The sequence below is a fragment of the Arachis ipaensis genome, chromosome B02, assembly GCF_000816755.2.
Source record: "Arachis ipaensis cultivar K30076 chromosome B02, Araip1.1, whole genome shotgun sequence".
Classification (NCBI taxonomy): domain Eukaryota; kingdom Viridiplantae; phylum Streptophyta; class Magnoliopsida; order Fabales; family Fabaceae; genus Arachis; species Arachis ipaensis.
The window spans coordinates 89,714,307-89,735,993 of NC_029786.2; the positions used below are offsets into that span (position 1 = coordinate 89,714,307).

A 21,687-nucleotide genomic window follows, 5' to 3' on the forward strand; every position below is an offset into this window, starting at 1 on the left:
AAAATCGGTTAACAAATTTTCAAATAGTAGAGTCGTTTTGTATAAATAAGCAATGCTAATTAAATACTAATGCCTAGAAATTGGGATTAAGAATTGCACGTGAGGCTGCGGAGTACAGAGCAGTGAATGAAAATGGCTTCCAATTCCAAAAAATGGTGTTACTTTTTTCAATTAGTGCTTCTCTGTCTCACACTTTTGTTGCAGATAGCATCTAATCAAATTGAAGCAGGTGGTTCAAAAGTTGAATACCTTCCTGGTTTTGATGGTCCTCTCCCCTTTCAACTTGAAACTGGGTAAGCTCTATATATATTTACCACTTTCCATCTCCATCAACTGTCACTAAAAGTTTATGTTTTGAAGCTGATTTTGATGTTGTAGAGGAGTATAAGACACAGAAATTGTTCTTAGCTAATCTAAAATTTTTATTTTATTTCAAAATAAAATAGAGAGAAAGAGATTTAGAAATAGTCATTCTTATTTTATTTTTTTATTTGATGGATCTTTCACTCAGCTCACGATGAATTTAATAAAAATTTCAAAAATATTCCTAAATTTTATTTTGTTTCAATTTTATCTTAAAAATTTTTTATTTACATCAAATATACCTTCTACCACTAAATTTTTAAAATATTTAAGACCAATCTAACAATAATGTATAAAAATTATGCTTAATTTGTTTGTGTTGTGGGTTGTTCTTATAAAATTGTTGTTGAATTGGTCATAAATTTTTTAAAAAATTAACCGTCAGAAATGTATTTGATGCAAATCAAAAACTTTTGGGACAAAATTAAAATAAAATAAAATTTATAAATATTTTTAAAACTTTTAACAAATTTCAAAAACAAAAAATATATTTTATCTAATATTTATAAAACAGTAATATTAAAAAGACAAAAAATTAAAATTTACTTTATTTAATATTTATTAATTATTGTAATAATTAATAAATACTAAATAAAAAAAGTTCTTACTGTTTTTGCCCATGTTCATATTATATTTATTAACAAGCAACAATACTTTTGGAAATGAATTTTAAGTTCTAAACCCAAAAAAATTCGTCGTCCTTGAGCTTGCATTGCAATGACGAGAAGCAAAAAGGACAGAAAAATAAGAGAACATTTAGAACTTTGAACATTAAACCTATTAAAACTTTACCATCAATACCATTATACGATAGCGGTGATGGTAGTGATGTCATTTTTTCTTATTAATTTGAGGCAGATTGCATAAAAAGTTCCAATCAAACGATTCAATTTGGATTAGAGTTTAAAATTAATTTTCAGAAATTTTATTGCACATTAGTAAATAGAAAAAAATAAATCGGGACAAATCTAGAAATATTTTTAAGAACATCAAATGAAATTCTCCATTAGACTTCCCTCAAATACTTTGCTTTCTAACCTCTAAGATTGGTTCAGTAGCGAGGAATAATTGAATAGTATGCCTTGGTGAATGCTACTACTATGTAGAAAGAAAAATTTTTTACATCTATAGAAGAACTGTCAACACCTTGACATATTTAAAAAATAAATGTACTTGCAAAAAGTTTTACTTGCATGCCAGGAGACAATAGTTGCAGCTGTACAAAATTTGTTTAGGATAGTTGATTAGATGTTTAATAATTTTATATTTAAACATAAATGATAAAGGTTAATAATATTAAATATTGGGCTAGTTGGGGTGAAACTAATGAGACAATGGTTGGACCAATTTTTGTCTTTTTTAGAATTCGATTTTTTGTATGCATTAGAATTTGACTAAAATACGTTCTTAGCATTATAACATTGAGTCCCTTTTCCACTATGAGAAATTTCCGTGGATCTCATCCATGCCATTTTCTGATGAGCAGGATCCTCTGCAGAGGCAAGCTCAGAGTATACTTTATGGCACTAGATTGAGGAAGAAGGAAATAATACTAGCTAAGCTTTCAGAGAGAGAAAAAAAATTTAGAATATTTTGTGAGATAGAAAAAGTGGATATATTACAATGTTTATTGAGATCTGATTACAACTGAGGTGAGTACCTTCTTTTATAGAGGTCTCTAGATAGAAGTGATATCTTACGAAATCTAGACAATCCTATCATACAATACCAGCTGGAGGATAAGGATAAGCCTTATCTCTTTCTGACTTTTCTTACACATGTGACAGAGGTCACTTTATTCTAGCACACTTAATAATTATACATAGTGGAGTTATTGTCCGAATAAAGGGACGGTTTGAAATAGTCTTCTGGAAGGGTCCCATCACCATCTGAGAAGGATGATGTGTCTTCAGAAGCCAAATTGACAGTTCTAAGATCCATATCTGGGTCATGCAGATAGGCAAACGGGTCTTCAGTGTTCTCTTCATTTGGATCTTGGGCATCTTGTAAATATGGGTCATATGGGTTTGAGTTTGGGCCTTCAGCATCATTGGGTATTCCTGCATCAACTCTAGTTGGGCTTGGTGGTAAGGCATACACTCTTCCACTTGGATCTTCAGAATTCAGATCTTCTTCAGTATTTCTGTTTGGAATATGTGTAGACGTGATGGGCTGGTCTCTTGGAGCATAAAAAGAGTATTGTCCAAATTGATTGATTATTCCTGAAGTTATGAATCTAGACTGGAAATCTTTGAGAGTTATTGGGGGAACATCTGTTTGAAACGGGAGTCCTTCAACTGCATCTCCCTCTCCATATAATCCAGGTTGCCATTTCTGACAAAGGTATTTGGCCAAGGCATTTAGGAATGTCTTCTCATCTGTGGGCCACATGGTAGAGTATCCAACAATATCAACTCTGTTCATTGTGTGAGGATCTCTCCCAGTGAAATAACTCCTCTGTAAGGTGACAAAACAACAGAATTTTCGTTTTGCCCTAGAAGATTTATTCCATAATTGGTGCTGCTCGAGCTTATTATATAACATTCCTCTCTATGCATCAAGTGGTGCATACATAGAGAATAATCGGACTAGATGAGAATGGGCTTGAGTGCTATTACAGAGGATGTGATATACAGGAAAGAATGGCAATATGATGGCACATGTATACATAGAAGAAAGAACCCAGATATACCACATCATTTCCTCTGGAATAGGTCCTTAGATTATTGGTACAGTGCAAAAAGGGGTATCCATGTTGAAGTACCTTGGGTTTGGATGGATTTGGGTGATGATAAGGAGCTGATGTAGCCAGTAAAATAAGGTTTGTCTGGCTAGACTGTCTATTTGGAACTCTGTCTGGGGTGTTGCCTTAAGTGGAAAAGGACCAATCTTTCTTCTATATGGGTTCCTGCGAAGTGGACAGTCAGGGAATGGAATGGTGCATGAAGGACTGTAGGAACTCATGGTGCAGATGTAATGGATTGGTTTTGGGATTGGTTCTTTGGTAGGTCTGGAGAGAAAATCAGCAAGTGTGTTTTGGTGTCCTTTGAAGTGTTTCACCTCGAATTTATAGCGGGAGAACCAATCTTTCCATCTTAGCAATTGAGAGTCTGGCAGGATTTTTTTCTTGATTTCCAGCATTGATGGGAAAGACGTGTTATCCGTTTCCACAGTGAAATGATAAGCACTGAGATGAAGATTGAATTTTTCTATTCCTCTCTTGACAGCAAGAATCTCTTTGTAAGTGGCATGGTAATATTTTTCAGATTCTTTGAACTGTTGGTGCACGAAATTATGATCATCAATGGCACCAACAACTTGGTACGCACAATTGTAATCTCAACTCTTTATCACAACTCCGCACAACTAACCAGTAAGTGCACTGGGTCGTCCAACTAATAAACCTTACGCGAGTAAGGGTCGATCCCACGGAGATTGTCGGCTTGAAGCAAGCAATGGTCATCTTGTAAATCTCAGTCAGGCGGATTCAAATGGTTATGGAGGATTGATAATTAAAAGATGAATAAAACATAAAATAAAGATAGAGATACTTATGTAATTCATTGGTGAGAATTTCAGATAAGCGTATGAAGATGCTTTGTTCCTCCTGAACCTCTGCTTTTCCATTGCCTTCTTCCAATCATTCATACTCCCTTCCATGGCAAGCTTTATGTTGGGCATCACCGTTGTCAATGGCTACTTCCCATCCTCTCAGTGAAAATGTTCTACGCACGCTGTCACCGCACGGCTAATCATCTGTCGGTTCTCGATCATGTTGGAATAGGATCAATTGATCCTTTTGCATCTATCACACGCCCAACACTCGCGAGTTTGAAGCTCGTCACAGTCATCCCTTCCCAAATCCTACTCAGAATACCACAGATAAGGTTTAGACATTCCAGATCTCAGGAATAGCCGCCAATAATTCTAGCCTATACCACGAAGGTTCTAATCTTAGATTAGCAACCCAAGAGATACACATTCAAGCTTGTTTGCATGTAGAACGGAAGTGGTTATCAGGCACGCGTTCATAGGTGAGAATGGTGATGAGTGTCACATAATCATCACATTCATCATATTCTTGTGTGCGAATGAATATCTTAGAGAAGAAGTAGGCGTGAATTGAATAGAAAAACAGTAGTACTTTGCATTAATTCATGAAGAACAGCAGAGCTCCACACCTTAATCTATGGTGTGTAGAAACTCCACCGTTGAAAATACAAAAGTGATAATGGTGGTCATTGGCTTCGGCCCCAGAGAGGGAACCTGAAGGACCAAGATTAAAATACAATAGTAAAAGGTCCTATTTATAGAGAACTAGTAGCCTAGGGTTTACAGAAATAAGTAATTAATGCAGAAATTTTCTTCCGGGCCCACTTGGTGTGTGCTTGGGTTGAGCATTGAAGCTTTCACATGTAAAGACTTTTCTTGGAGTTAAACGCCAGCTTTTGTGCCAGTTTGGGCGTTTAACTCCAGCTTTTGTGCCAGTTCTGGCGTTTTGACACCAGAATTCTTAAGCTGACTTAGAACGCCATTTTGGGCCATCAAATCTTGGGCAAAATATGGACTATTATATATTTCTGAAAAGCCCAGGATGTCTACTTTCCAACGCAATTGAGAGCGCGCCAATTGGGCTTCTGAAGCTCCAGAAAATTCACTTCGAGTGTAGGGAGGTCAGAATCCAACAGCATCTGCAGTCTTTTTTCAGCCTCTAAATCAAATTTTTGCTCAGGTCCCTCAGTTTCAGCCAGAAAATACCTGAAATCACAGAAAAATACACAAACTCATAGTAAAGTCCAAAAACCTGTGGGCCCTCCTATCCACTGATGCTCAAAGCCTTGGATCCCTTTTTTATTTTACCCTTGCCTTTTGGTTTAAAGGGCTTTTGGCTTTTTCCGCTTGCTTTTTCTTTTTTTCTTTCTTTCTCTCTTTTTTTTCGCATATATATATTTTTTCTGCAAGCTTTTCACTGCTTTTTCTTGCTTCAAGAATCAATTTTATGATTTTTCATATTATCAAATAACATTTCTCCTTTTCCATCATTCTTTCAAGAGCCAACAATTTTAACATTCATGAACAATCAAATTAAAAAATATGCACTGTTCAAGCATTCATTCAGAAAGACAAAAGTATTGCCACCACATCAAAATAATTAATCTGTTATAAAATTCGAAATTCATGCACTTCTTTTTCTTTTTCAATTAAAAACATTTTCCATTTAAGAAAGGTGATGGATTCATTTTCATATCTTTAATACATAGACACTTAGACACTAGTGATCATGTAATAAAGGTACAAGCATAAATAAACATAAAGCATAAAAATTCAAAAAATAGAAAATAAAGAACAAGGAGATTAAAGAACGGGTCCACCTTAGTGATGGCAGCTTGTTCTTCCTCTTGAAGATCTAATGGAGTGCTTGAGCTCCTCAATGTCTCTTCCTTGCCTTTGTTGCTCCTCTCTCATGACTCTTTGGTCTTCTCTAATTTCATGGAGGAGGATGGAATGCTCTTGGTGCTCAACCCTTAGTTGTCCCATATTGGAACTTAATTCTCCTAGGGAGGTGTTGATTTGCTCCCAATAGTTTTGTGGAGAAAAATGCATCCCTTGAGGCATCTCAGGGATTTCATGATGAGGAATTTCCTCATGTCCATGAGTGGGATCTCTTGTTTGCTCCATCCTTTTCTTAGTGATGGGCTTATCCTCATTAATGAGGATGTCTTCCTCTATGTCAATTCCAGCCGAATTGCAAATGTGACAAATGAGATGAGGGAAGGCTAACCTTGCCAAAGTGGAGGACTTGTCGCCACCTTGTAGAGTTCTTGGGATATAACCTCATGAACTTCTACTTCCTCTCTAATCATGATGCTATGGATCATGATAGCCCGGTCTATAGTAACTTCAGACCGGTTGCTAGTGGGAATGATTGAGCGTTGGATGAACTCCAACCATCCCCTAGCCACGGGCTTGAGGTCATGCCTTCTTAGTTGAACCGGCTTCCCTCTTGAATCTCTCTTCTATTGAGCGCCCTCTTCACAGATATCTATGAGGACTTGGTCTAACCTTTGATCCAAGTTGATCCTTCTAGTGTAGAGGTGTGCATCTCCTTGCATCATGGGCAAGTTGAAGGAAAAATAAAAAGCAACGCTTTTACCACACCAAACTTAGAAGGTTTGCTCGTCCTCGAGCAAAAGAAGAAAGAAGAGAGTATAAGAAGAAGAAATAGAGGAGATGGAGGGGGCTTAGTGTTTCGGCCAAGGGGGAGAAGTAGTATGTATGTTGTGTGAAAATGAAGGAGTGAAGATGGGTTTATATAGGAGTGGAGAGGGGGGTATGGTTCGTCCATTATGGGTGGGTTTGGGTGGGAAGTGGTTTGAATTTGAATGGTGAGGTAGGTGGAGTTTTATGAAGGATGGATGTGAGTGGTGAAGAGAATGGTGGGATTTGATAGGTGAGAGGTTTTTGGGGAAGAGGTATTGAGGTGATTGGTGAATGGGTGAAGAAGAGAGAGAGAGAGGTGGGGTAGGTGGGGATTCTGTAGGGTCCACAGATCCTGAGGTGTCAAGGATTTCTCATCCCTGTACCATGTGGCGTGCAAAACGCCCCTTGCTGCCAATCCTAGCGTTAAACGCCAGGCTGCTGCCCATTTCTGGCGTTTAACGCCAGCTTCTTGCCCATTCCTGGCGTTAAACGCCAGTCTGGTGCCCATTTCTGGCGTTAAACGCCCAGAATAGTGCCAGACTGGGCGTTTAACGCCCATTCTGCTACCCTTACTGGCATTTAAACGCCAGTAAATTTCTCCTCCAAGGTGTTCTATTTTTAATACTATTTTTCCTTCTGTTTTTGCTTTTTCAATTGTTTTTTTTTGTGACTTCACATGATCATCAACCTACAGAAAACATAAAATAACAAAAGAAAATAGAAATTTAACATAGATAATTAAAGATTGGGTTGCCTCCCAACAAGCGCTTCTTTAATGTCAATAGCTTGACAGTGGGCTCTCATGTAGCCTTACAGATGTTTAGAGCAATGTTGAAACCTCCCAACACCAAACTTAGAGTTTGAATGTGGGGGTTCAACACCAAACTTAAAGTTTGGTTGTGGCCTCCTAACACCAAACTTAGAGTTTGACTGTGGGGGCTCTGTTTGTCTATGTATTGAGAGAAGCTCTTCATGCTTCCTCTCCATGGTTACAGAGGGATATCCTTAAGCTTTAAACACAAGGGAATCTTCATTCACTTAAATGATCAATTCTCCTCTATCAACATCAATTACAGCTTTTGCTGTGGCTAGGAAGGGTCTGCCAAGGATGATGGATTCATCCATACACTTTCCAGTCTCTAGGATTATGAAATCAGCAAGGATGTAGTGGCCTTTAACCTTTACCAAGACATCCTCTACAAGTCCATAAGCCTATTTCTTTGAATTGTCTGCCATCTCTAGTGAGATTCTTGCAGCTTGTACCTCAATGATCCCTAGCTTCTCCATTATAGAGAGAGGAATGAGGTTTATACTTGACCCTAGGTCACACAGAGCCTTCTCAAAGGTCATGGTGCCTATGGTACAAGGTATTGAGAACTTTCCAGGATCTTTTCTCTTTTGAGATAATCTCTGCCTAGTCAAGTCATCCAGTTCTTTGGTGAGTAAAGGGGGTTCATCCTCCCAAGTCTCATTACCAAATAACTTGACATTTAGTTTCATGATTGCTCCAAGGTACTTAGCAACTTGCTCTTCAGTAACATCTTCATCCTCTTCAGAGGAAGAATACTCATCAGAGCTCATGAATGGCAGAAGTAAATTCAATGGAATTTCTATGGTCTCAGTGTGAGCCTCAGATTTCCATGGTTCCTCATGAGGGAACTCCTTGGAGGCCAGTGGACGTCCAGTGAGGTCTTCCTCAGTGGAGATCACTGCCTCTTCCTTCTCTCTAATTTCGGCCGTGTGGGTCATGTTGATGGCCTTGCACTCTCCTTTTGGATTCTCTTCTGTATTGCTTGGAAGAGTACTAGGAGGGAGTTCAGTAACTTTCTTACTCAGCTGACCTACTTGTGCCTCCAAATTTCTAATGGAGGACCTTGTTTCAATCATGAAACTTTTTGTGCTTTTAATTAGATCAGAGACTACAGTTGCTAAGTCAGAGTAGCTCTGCTTAGAATTCTCTGTCTGTTGCTGAGAAGATGATGGAAAAGGCTTGCTATTGCTAAACCTGTTTCTTCCACCATTATTGTTATTGAAGCCTTGTTGAGGCCTCTGTTGGTCCTTCCATGAGATATTTGGATGATTTCTCCATGAAGGATTGTAAGTGTTTCCATAGGAATCTCCCATGTAATTCACCTCTTCCATTGCTGGGTTCTCAGGATCATAAGCTTCTTCTTCAAATGAAGCTTCTTTGGTACTGCCTGTTGCTGCTTGTATTCCAAACAGACTCTGAGAAATCATATTGACTTGTTGAGACAATATTTTGTTCTGAGACAGTATGGCATTCAGAGTATCACTCTCAAGAACTCCTTTCTTCTGATTTGTCCCATTATTCACAGGATTCCTTTTAGAGGTGTACATGAATTGGTTATTTGCAACCATTTCAATGAGTTCCTGAGCTTCTGTAGGCGTCTTCTTCAGATGAAGAGATCCTCCAGCAGAGCTGTCCAATGACATTTTGGACAGTTCAGACAGACCATCATAGAAGATACCTATGATGCTCCATTCTGAAAGCATGTCAGAAGGACACCTTCTGATCAATTGCTTGTATCTTTCCCATGCTTCATAGAGGGATTCACCTTCCTTCTGTCTAAAGTTTTGGACTTCCACTCTAAGCTTACTCAATTTTTGAGGTGGAAAAAACTTTGCCAAGAAGGCATTAACTAGCTTTTCCCAAGAGTTCAGGCTTTCTTTAGGTTGTGAGTCCAACCATGTCCTAACTCTGTCTCTTACAACAAAAGGGAAGAGCATAAGTCTGTAGACCTCAGGATCAACCCCATTGGTCTTGACAGTGTCACAGATTTGCAAGAATTCAGCTAAAAACTGATGAGGATCTTCCAATAAAAGTCCATGAAACTTGCAATTCTGTTGCATTAGAGAAACTAATTGAGGCTTAAGCTCAAAGTTGTTTGCTCCAATAGCAGGGATTGAGATGCTTCTCCCATAGAAGTCGGAAGTAGGTGCAGTAAAGTCACCAAGCACCTTCCTTGCATTGTTGGCATTGTTGTTTTCGGCTGCCATGGCTTCTTCCTCCTTGAAGAGCTCTGTTAGGCCCTCTAGAGAGAGTTGTGCTTTAGCTTCTCTTAGCTTTCTCTTCAAGGTCCTTTCAGGTTCAGGATCAGCTTTAACAAGGATGCCTTTGTCTTTGCTCTTGCTCATATGAAAGAGAAGAGAACAAGAAAGTATGAAATCCTCTATGTTACAGTATAGAGATTCCTTGAGGTGTCAGAGGAAAAGAAGAATAGAAGGAGAAGGTAGATAGAAGAGAATTCGAACTTATCAAGAAGGATAGAGTTCGAATTGCACCTTAAGGAGGAGTGTTAGTCCCTCAAATAGAAGGATGTGAGAAGAGGAGAAGAATTTTTGAAATTAAAGTAAAAGATTTTTAGAATAATAAAAAGAAATTTGAAAATTTGATTGAGATTTTCGAAAATTAAGATTGGGAAAGAAATTAAGTGATTTTGAAAAAGATTTTGAAATTAGAAATTAAAAAGATATGATTGAAAATAAATTTTGGAAAAGATGTGATTGAAAAGATATGATTGAGAAGATATGATTGAAAATCAAATTAAAAAAGAAAGTTTTAAAATTAAAGTTGATTACTTGACTAACAAGAAATTAAAAGATATGATTCTAAAATTTAAAATTTGATCCTTTCTTAATAGGCAAGTAACAATCAACTTGAAAATTTTAAAGTAAATCATTAATTGTAGCAAGGATTTTCGGAAATAATAATAAATAAAAATAAAAAATGGAAAGAAATTGATTTTGAAGAGATATGATTGAAAAGATATGATTTGAAAAAGATTTGATTTTGAAAAATTATGAAGATTTGAAAAAAATTTGAATTAAAAACAAAATCTTCCCTCTAGTGTCCTCCTGGCGTTAAACGCCCAGAATGGTATCCATTCTGGTGTTTAACGCCCAAAATGCTACCTTTTTGGGCGTTAAACGCCCAGCCAGGTACCCTGGCTGGCGTTTAAATGCCAGTTTTCCTTCTTCACTAGGCGTTTTGAACGCCCAGCTTTTTTTGTTTAATTCCTCTGCTGAATGTTCTGAATCTTCAATTCTCTGTATTATTGACTTGAAAAGACACAATTTTGAAAATATTTTTGAATTTTTAATGATGAGAAACAATAAAAAATGCAACTAAGATCAAATAAACAATGCATGCAAGGCACCAAACTTAGAAGTTTGTATACTAAGGACTATAACAATTTGAAAATGCATGTAAGAAACAACAAAACACATAAAACAAGAGAATTTAAAGATCAGAGCTAGGAAATCATCAAGAATAACTTGAAGATTAATGAAGAACATAATGCATATATTTGAAAAATGCAAGAAGAATAGAAACATGCAATTGACACCAAACTTAAAAATTAGACACTAGACTCAAACAAGAGACATAAAAATATTTTTTATTTTATGATTTTATAAATTTTTTTGTGATTTTTTGAAAATTATATGGAAAAGAGAATAAAGAGATTCAAAACTTTTAATAAGAATTCCAGGAATCATGCAATGTTAGAATGAATATCTTAGAGAAGAAGTAGGCGTGAATTGAATAGAAAAACAGTAGTACTTTGCATTAATTCATGAAGAACAGCAGAGCTTCACACCTTAATCTATGGTGTGTAGAAACTCCACCGTTGAAAATACAAAAGTGATAATGGTGGTCATTGGCTTCGGCCCCCAAGAGGGAACCTGAAGAACCAAGATTAAAATACAATAGTAAAAGGTTCTATTTATAGAGAACTAGTAGCCTAGGGTTTACAGAAATAAGTAATTAATACAGAAATCTTCTTCCGGGCCCACTTGGTGTGTGCTTGGGCTGAGCATTGAAGCTTTCTCATGTTGAGACTTTTCTTGGAGTTAAACGCCAGCTTTTGTGCCAGTTTGGGCGTTTAACTCCAGCTTTTGTGCCAGTTCTGGCGTTTTGACGCCAGAATTCTTAAGCTGACTTGGAACGCCATTTTGGGCCATCAAATCTTGGGCAAAGTATGGACTATTATATCTTGAGAGCGCACCAATTGGGCTTCTGTAGCTCCAGAAAATCCACTTCGAGTGCAGGGAGGTCAGAATCCAACAGCATCTGAATCAGATTTTTGCTCAGGTCCCTCAATTTCAACCAAAAAATACCTGAAGTCACAGAAAAACACACAAACTCATAGTAAAGTCCAGAAATATGATTTTTAAATAAAAACTAATAAAAACATAATAAAAACTAACTAAAACATACTAAAAACATACTAAGAATAATGCCAAAAAACGTATAAATTATCCGCTCATCAACTGCACAATAGTGTCTTGTCCCATCAATTTCTTCAAGTAGCTCAGCTCCCCAGAACTCATCACTAGCATCTGTCTGCAATATTCTTTTTCATGTGCTGGGAATCTTTAAAGGTGGAGGGTCTTGTGCTATCTTCTTCAGGGTTTTGATAGCTGTGGTTTGCTCAAGTTCCCATGGTGGGGGCTTCTTTTTTAGGAGTTTTGACAGCTGGCTGGTGTGTCTGGTCACATCTGAGATAAAGTCTCTAATGTAGTTTACAATTCCTAAGAATTGTTGGACTTGTTTGACCGTCATGTTTTCATTAGAAAAGTGGATTAACTCTTTGGCGAGATGCTCTCCTGGTTGAAAAAATCCATCTTCGAAGATCATCAAGGAATTCAATTTTTGTTTTAGCAATAGAGCTCTTTTTTGAAGATAGCATGATTCCTTGATCTTTGATGATTTGAGCGAATTGGGTCAGGAGTGCTTTGTGGGCTTCATTGTCTTTTGAGAACAGTAAGATATCATCAATGTAGATGAGTGTGGAGTGTAATATGGGCTCAAAGATTTTGGTCATTGCCTTTTGGAAAAGAGATGGGGCTACTTTGAGTCCAAATGGCATTACCGTCCACTGGTATTGGGCTTCAGGTATGCAGAATGCTGTTTTGTACCTATCTTCAGGATGGAGCCCGATTTGCCAAAAACCCGCCTTTAAGTCAAACTTGCTGAATATCTTTGCTCCACTTAATCATTGTGTAATGACTGAGATTCTTGGTAGAGAAAACTTGTCATCTTGTAAGAAGACATTAAGTGGCTTATAGTCAATAACAAGCCTCTTCTTTCCTCTATTTTGTTCAGCCCTTTCTTCAACATAGAATGCTTGACACGCCCAGTTAGAATTGGTTGGTTCAATGAGTTCTTGAACAAGAAGGGCTGCACATTCAGCTCTTGCCAGCTTAAGATCTTCAGGGTTCATCCCTGAAGGCGTGGCCTTTGTAGGGTTGATGTCTTCATTCTTTTTGAAAGGGAGTCAAACATAAAATTCTGGATTTTTCCACAAAGGAGCAGGATGGTTGAATTGATCATGACTGTCACAACAGGCACTAAGGAGTAGATGTTGGATCTCCTTATATTCTTCTTGAGCTTCTTGGATTTCAAGGAGACTTTGTATCCCTGTAAAAGGCAAAAACTGCCCTTTGTAACTTAGACCAGTGGGTTTGATATGTAGCCCATGAGTTCAAAAGAAGGCATCAAATCCGAAAAAAATATCTTTGTCTGGGAGATAGCTTCCCAGTACTCTGAGCCAAGTGGTCTGGCCTGCAAATATCTCCAATCCAACTGGTTTTTTGGAGATGAGATTGATGGTGAAGACTTCACTGTTAGCTGCTATGAACCTTTTGGAAAAAGGTGCCCACATTTCTTTTAGTAAGACATGTGGTTTTATGATAGTAGCACAAGATCCTGTGTCCATTAGTGCAATGACCTTTATCGGTTTATCATAGACAGATGTCTTGACTTTTAAATCGAAATGAGGTCGAGGAGTACCATCAATCTGCTTTACTCCCAAGGATCCAAGATATCCAAGTTCTTCTTCTGGAATACTCGATCCTTTAGGAATTCTTGTGGTGATGGAAGCAATGGATGATATGGTAAAGATAGACCTTTTTGGTGGGTGGTCTTCCTCTGAACTATTCCCTTCTATGTCAGAGTCTTGGAAAACATATTCAGTTTCATCATTTTCTCTTCTTTGTTCTTCAAGTACTGACTCTAGATCTTCTTCTTTGTCTTACATTCACACGTGCCTGACTCTTTGTATTTGATCTTCAAATAGAATTTGTTGCATGCTCCTTTGAGTTTGCCTGAGTTTTTGTTAAGCTGTTTGAACATCTGTTGTTGTTCACACAATTTATCCAAGGCAGCTAGGGCCAACTGATATATTCCTCCAATAGTTGTGGTAGCCACTTCTTTGCGAAGAGTCATCATCATTCGTTGTAACTCTGGCTGGAGTTCATCTGGCAAGGATGCCATGAAGACTTGTTTAAGTGGTGGATTATTATTTCCTCCAAGAAGATAATATTTGGCAGCCATCTTCTTGTAATGTCTCTCCAAGTCTTTCCTGTTGAGTGAACAACACTTCATTTCAAAGTATTCTTGAGAATTTCTTTTTTGGATGATTGTAATGTCTCCCAGAAATTCTTGATGTATTATCCCTAGAAACTGTGAAGAGGTACCATTGATAAGCTGGAGTCTTTCATTCTCAGAAAGGTTATTCACCCATTCTCGAAGATTGTCAGTCATCCGATTTATAAAATCTGCAAGGACTTGTCTGCTTGTGAGATTTGGGTTAGCCATGGTGGTCTTAATCCAAGTACTGAATTCATTTAACCTTTCCCTGTATCTTGCTGGTGGAATATCATCAAAGGTGAACCATTTCTTAGAAGTTTTTACTTCAACCGACCCAGTATGAATGCGACTAGTTGAAGTTTTTGGTTCATCTCTCTCAGAGGTTATCTCTTCCTCTTCTTCTTCTATAGGGTTAACCATAGCTATTGCTGAAAGGTCTGCTTCATAATTCTCTTCGGATCCTTCATCTACTTTTTCACTGGTCCCAGTAGTCTCATCCTCTGATTCTTCAGTGATTTCTTCACTGTGTGATTGATTATCCAGTGTAAGGGTATAAATTGATCGTCCTGGAGCAGGTGACCCTTCTTTGATGCCTTTATCTTTAGAATATGTTTCTTCTCTGAAAAAATTTCCTGGTTTCCAAGGAGGATGAGGTCTGGGTTGGAGAGATAGTTGAGATTGTTGTGGCTGGGGCTGGGATGAGTAACGCCGTCCTTGGGGAGAGATGGATCTTCTAGTGTTTGCTTGTCTGGCTAAATGGTAGGTGGATTTGAAGATGGAGTCATAATCTGGGGTTTTTGGAGGTGAGTATGTTGAAGAAAATAAGACAGGTGAATATGAGGGATATGGTTTAGGATACATGGATAATGAGTCTATAGCCAGTGCTTGAGGTACAGTTGCTTTGCCTTTGTCCATCACAATTTGTCGAAGTTGGGCCTTGACTTGATCTAGTTCTCTATTTTTCTTGTGGAATTCTGGGCCAAAATACCTATTATCCATATAGGCTTTGAGTTTTTGATCAAGTTGGAAAGCTTGTGCAGAGAGCCGGTTTTTGAGTTCTGCAACTTGTTCTGCCATGGAACTCATTTGTGCAGAAAGACCTTCAATTTTTTCTACAAGAGCATCAAGAGTGTGATCTATTCAGAGTAGTACTTTGTTTTGGCTTACTGCATTGTCTGTGTGCTAATTGAGTACTTCCTCTTGAGGAGTTGTTGCTTGATGTCCATGTGGAGTAATTCCTTGAGGGATTACATAAGGTCTTCTAGTGATTTTCTTTTCATCAGTTTGGGTCACTAGAGGTGGGAATTCTTCCTCATAAGGTCTGAGAGTGGCGATACATGAGATTGTATCGACTGGCTGATAAAGATAATCCATGGAGCTTTTTCGGGACAGTTTCGTCTTCCTAAGCATTGGCCTCTTTCTGAGCATTGGAGCTGATTTAGCTTCATCAGGAGGCTCAGGTCTTTTAAACGAGCAAAGGGCCTATAATAACTTCTTATTATTTTTCTTGTTCCTCTGTCTCCTAGCGTAATCTTCATCATCAGTATCACTCTATTGATCAGCACAGTCACAGTCAGAATCACACATAGAGGGATCAACATCCCAAATGAAGTGGCCATTTATGTGAGAGACATAAACAGGTTTTCCGTTCTCATAGAAGTGCACAGGTGGATCATTTTGATCGTGAGTTATTTGTACCTGAACAGGAGAGATCATATTGATTCTTCTGAAGGATGGTCCTCGCAGTGAAGTTTGTTTGGTCATTCTAGGTCTCTGAAAAATAGTTGTCACCGTTCCATCACTATTATGAGTAATAGTTGGAGGTGTTGTAGTATGAACATCAACCTGTTCCTTTGGGAAGGCTTTCTCATAATCAGTAATCCATTCCAATAGAATGATAGAAGAAAATTCATCAGTAGTGATCATTCTTGGAATGTTTACGATTGCTGGTCCTCTTGAATTATCTGTGAACATGAATAATGCTTCCCCTGTAGTGTTTGGGAGATTGAGATCGAGAGCATAGTCTTGAACTCTGTAGAGGACTTGGTGGTGCAAGGTGGCTTGTTCAGCATTGGAGTCTTGGATTATTCCAACCAGCTGTATTTGGATCTTTAGCCTTTGACATATTGTTGGATCTGAAAGTCTCATAGTGAAATTAGGGGCTATAGTGAGAGTGACACTTCCATTGGAAAGTGTAGTTACTAATGCTCCTATCAAGGCATGTTGGTATTCTTTGAAAGTGGTGTCCAAAAGTGCAACTTTGGCTATCACCGGAAGAGACCTTCTTCCATGAAGGGTAAGAATAAGCCTGACTGCTCCCAGATGCATATGAGTGTAGCCTTGGTTTTGGTAGTTTTGAATGAGTTCTTGTGGGATTTCTAAGGTTATGTATTGTTCAGCAGTAGTGGCTTTTAAACCACACTGTTGGAGATGAGAAGACTGGATAACTTCTTTGGGAGGAGGAGAAGGGTTTCTGTGGATGAGATGGCGAATAGAAGTGAAGGCTGATTTCTTTTCTCTTTGGTAGAAAGAGTAAGGACTTATGAGAGGGTATTCAGTGGCTGGAGTTCGAGAGTCTTCTGGGACATGAGTGAATTCTACTAACTTATCAATTTTATTGCCAAGGGTTTTCTTTAAACTGGAGGGTTGTCGATCTATGCTTAGGGAGGTAGAGTGATGTATGGGGTGTGAAGATCTTGAGGAGTCTGAGGGGTTCATATTTAGTGGTTCTCTCTTACTTGCTTTTACTAGTAATACCTTCTTCTTCCCCTTATAGACCTGAGGCTCTGATACCTTTCTAACTATTAAAACGAGTGAGATTAAAGGGTCCGAGCGAAACTTAGCATTATAACATTGAGTCCCTTTTCCACTATGACAAATTCCCGTGGATCTCATCCATGCCATTTTCTGATGAGCAGGATCCTCTGCAGAGGCAAGCTCAGAGCATACTTTATGGCACTGGATTGAGGAAGAAGGAAATAATACTAGCTAAGCTTTCAGAGAGAGAAAAAAAATTTAGAACATTTTGTGAGATAGGAAAAGTGGGTATATTACAATATTTTCTGAGATCTGATTACAACTGAGGTGAGTACCTTCTTTTATAGAGGTCTCTAGATAAAAGTGATATTTTACGAAATCTAGACAATTCTATCATACAATGCCAGCTGGAGGATAAGGATAAGCCTTATCTCTTTCTGACTTTTCTTACACATGTGACAGAGGTCACTTTATTCTAGCACACTTAATAATTATACATAGTGGAGTTATTGTCCGAATAAAGGGACGGTTTGAAATAGTCTTCTGGAAGGGTCCCATCACCATCTGAGAAGGATGATGTATCTTCAGAAGCCAAATTGACAGTTTTAAGATCCATATCTGGGTCATGCAGATAGGCAAACGGGTCTTCAGTGTTCTCTTCATTTGGATCTTGGGCATCTTGTAAATATGGGTCATATGGGTTTGAGTTTGGGCCTTCAGCATCATTGGGTATTCCTGCATCAACTCTAGTTGGGCTTGGTGGTAAGGCATACACTCTTCCACCTGGATCTTCAGAATTCAGATCTTCTTCAGTATTTCTGTTTGGAATATGTGTATACGTGCTGGGCTGGTCTCTTGGAGCGTAAAAAGAGTATTGTCCAAAATGATTGATTATTCCTGAAGTTATGAATCTGGACTGGAAATCTTTGAGAGTTATTGGGGGAACATCTGTTTGAAACGGGAGTCCTTCAACTGCATCTCCCTCTCCATATAATCCAGGTTGCCATTTCTGACAAAGGTATTTGGCCAAGGCATTTAGGACTATCTTCTCATCTGTGGGCCACATGGTAGAGTATTCAACAATATCAACTCTGTTCATGGTATGAGGATCTCTCCCAGTGAAATAACTCCTCTGTAAGGTGACAAAACAACAGAATTTCCGTTTTGTCCTAGAAGATTTATTCCATAATTGGTGCTGCTCGAGCTTATTATATAACATTCCTCTCTATGCATCAAGTAGTGCATACATAGAGAATAATCGGACTAGATGAGAATGGGCTTGAGTGCTATTACAGAGGATGTGATATACAGGAAAGAATGGCAATATGATGGCATATGTATACATAGAAGAAAGATCCCAGATATACCACATCATTTCCAGTAGAATAGGTCCTTGGATTATTGGTACAGTGCAAAAAGGGGTATCCATGTTGAAGTACCTTGGGTTTGGATAGATTTGGGTGATGATAAGGAGCTGATGTAGCTAGTAAAACAAGGTTTGTCTGGCTAGACTGTCTATTTGGAACTCTGTCTGGGGTGTTGCTTTAAGTGGAAAAGGACCAATCTTTCTTCTGTATGGGTTCCTGCGAAGTGGGCAGTCAGGGAATGGAATGGTGCAGATGTAATGGATTGGTTTTGGGATTGGTTCTTTGGTAGTTTGGAGAGAAAATCAGCAAGTGTGTTTTGGTGTCCTTTGATGTGTTTCACCTCGAATTTATAGCGGGAGAACCAGTCTTTTCATCTTAGCAATTGAGAATCTGGCATGAATTTTTTCTTGATTTCCAGCATTGATGGGAAAGAGGTGTTATCCATTTTCACAGTGAAATGATAAGCACTGAGATGAAAATTGAATTTTTCTGTTCCTCTCTTGACAGCAAGAATCTCTTTGTAAGTGGCATGGTAATGTTTTTCAGATTCTTTGAACTGTCCACTAGCATGCGCACAATAGTGTCTTGTCCCATTAATTTCTTCAAGTAGCACAATTCTCCAGAACTCATCACTAGCATCTGTCTGCAATATTCTTTTTCCTGTGCTGGGAATCTTTAAAGGAGGGGGGTCTTGTACTATCTTCTTTAGGGTTTTAACAGCTGTGGTTTGCTCAAGTTCCCGTGGTAGGGGCTTCTTTTTTAGGAGTTTTGACAGCTGGCTGGTGTGTCTGGTCACATCTGGGATAAAGTCTCTGATGTAGTTTACAATTTTTGAGAATTGTTGGACTTGTTTGACCGTCATGTTTTCATCAGGAAAGTGGATTAACTCTTTGGCGAGATGCTCTCCTGGTTGAAAAAATCCATCTTCAAAGATCATCCTAAGAAATTCAATTTTTGTTTTAGCAATAGAGCTCTTTTTTTAAGATAGCATGATTCCTTGATCTTTGATGATTTGAGCGAATTGGGTCAGGAGTGTTTTGTGGGCTTCACTGTCTTTTGAGAACAGTAAGATATCATCAATGTAGATGAGTATGGAGTGTAATATGGGCTCAAAAATTTTGATCATTGCCTTTTGGAGAAGAGATGGGGCTACTTTGAGTCCAAATGGCATTACCGTCCACTGGTATTGGGCTTCAGGTATACAAAATGTTGTTTTGTACCTATCTTCAGGATGGAGCCCGATTTGCCAAAAACCCGCCTTTAAGTCAAACTTGCTGAATATCTTTGCTCCACTTAATCTTTGTGTAATGACTAAGATTCTTGGTAGAGAAAACTTGTCATCTTGTAAGAAGACATTAAGTTGCTTATAGTCAAGAACAAGCCTTTTCTTTGCTCTATTTTGTTCAGCCCTTTTTTTAACATAGAATGCTTGACATGCCCAGTTAGAATTAGTTGGTTCAATGAGTCCTTGAACAAGAAGGGCTGCACATTCAGCTCTTGCTAGCTTAAGATCTTCAGGGTTCATCCCTGAATGCGTGGCCTTTGTAGGGTTGACATCTTCATTCTTTTTGAAAGGGAGTCGAACATAAAATTCTGGATTTTTCCACAAAGGAGCAGGATGGTTGAATTGATCATGACTGTCGCAACAGGCACTAGGGAGTAGCTGTTGGATCTCCTTATATTCTTCTGGAGCTTCTTGGATTTCAAGGAGACTTTGTATCCCTGTAAAAGGCAAAAACTGCCCTTTGTAACTTAGACCAGTGGGTTTGATATGTAGCCCATGAGTTCGGAAGAAGGCATCAAATCCGAACAAAACATCTTTGTCTAGGAGATAGCTTCCCATTACTCTGAGCCAAGTGGTCTGGCCTGCATATATCTCCAATTTAACTGCTTTTTGGAGATGAGATTGATGGTGAAGACTTCACTGTTAGCTGCTGCGAACCTTTTGGAAAAAGGTACCCACATTTCTTTTGGTAAGACATGTGGTTTTATGATAGTAGCACAAGATCTAGTGTCCATTAGTGCAACGGCCTTTATCGGTTTATCATAGACAAATGTCTTGACTTTTAAATCGAAATGAGGTCGAGGAGTACCATCAATCTGCTTTACTCCCAAGGATCCAAGATATCCAAGTTCTTCTTCTGGAATACTCGATCCTTTAGGAATTCTTGTGGTGATGGAAGCAATGGATGATATGGTAAAGATAGAACTTTTTGGTGGGAGGTCATCCTCTGAACTATTCCCTTCTGAGTCAGAGTCTTGAAAAACGTATTCAGTTTCATCATTTTTGCTTCTTTGTTCTTCAAGTACTGACTCTAGATCTTCCTCATCAGTAATGGAAGCAGCATCCATTAAAGACTGGAGTATTTTTATCTCCTTCTTTGTCTTGTGAGGACAGGACTTATCAAATTGTCATTGTTTTCCACAAATGAAGCATATATTTGACTTAGTATGAGGTTTTCTTCTTTTGAAATAGTAATATTTCTGCTTCTTTCTTCTCCTTCTTGGTATATTCTGGTGAAATCTCATAGCTGGTGATTGCCAATGCGTCTTCTTCTTTGTCTTACATTCACACGTGCCTGACTCTTTGCATTTGATCTTCAAATGGGATTTGCTACATACTCCTTTGAGTTTGCCTGAGTTTTTGTTAAGCTGTTTGAACATCTGTTGTTGTTCACACAATTTGTCCAAGGCAGCTAGGGTCAACTGATATATTTCTCCAATAGTTGTGGTAGCCACTTCTTTGCGAAGAGTCATCATCATTCGTTGTAACTCTAGCTGGAGTTCATCTGGCAAGGATGCCATGAAGACTTGTTTAAGTGGTGGATTATTATTTCCTCCAAGAGGATAATATTTAGCAGCCATCTTCTTGTAATGTTTCCCCAAGTCCTTCCTGTTGAGTGAACAGCACTTCATTTCAAAGTATTCTTGAGAATTTCTTTTCTGGATCATTGTAATGTCTCCCAGAAATTCTTGATGTATTATCTCTAGAAACTGTGAAGAGGTACCATTGATGAGCTGGAGTCTTTCATACTCAGAAAGGTTATTCACCCATTCTCGGAGATTGCCAGTCATCTGATTTATAAAATCTGCAAGGACTTGTCTGCTTGTGAGGTTTGGGTTAGCCATGGTGGTCTCAATCCAAGCACTGAATTCATTTAATCTTTCCCTGTATCTTGCTGGTGGAATATCATCAAAGGTGAACCATTTGTTAGAAGTTTTGACTTCAGCCGACCCAGTATGAATGCGACTAGTTGAAGTTTCTGGTTCATCTCTCTCAGAGGTTATCTCTTCCTCTTCTTCTTCTATAGGGTTAACCATGGCTATTGCTGAAAGGTCTGCTTCATAATTCTCTTCGGATCCTTCATCTACTTCTTCACTGGTCCCAGTAGTCTCATCCTCTGATTCTTCAGTGATTTCTTCACTGTGTGATTGATTATCCAAAGTAAGGGTATAAATTGATCGTCCTGGTGCAGGAGACCCTTCTTTAATACCCTTATCTTTCGTAGGGATATTAGAAGATGTTTCTTCTCTAAAAAAATTTTCTGGTCTCCAAGGAGGATGAGGTTGGAGAGATGGCTGAGATTGTTGTGGCTGGGGCTGGGG

At 38.4% G+C, this 21,687-nt stretch overlaps 1 protein-coding gene across 1 annotated transcript in view; it reads left to right on the top strand.

Annotated features, from left to right (window-relative positions):
* LOC107627585 (serine carboxypeptidase-like 11) overlaps positions 40 to 21,687 on the top strand; it is a 44,437-nt gene continuing 22,789 nt past the window's right edge. The window contains exon 1 of the mRNA XM_021116989.1: positions 40 to 293. Within this exon, the coding sequence (XP_020972648.1) occupies positions 127 to 293 (167 nt within the window). The 5' untranslated portion in view covers positions 40 to 126. The remainder of the gene's footprint in view (positions 294 to 21,687) is intronic.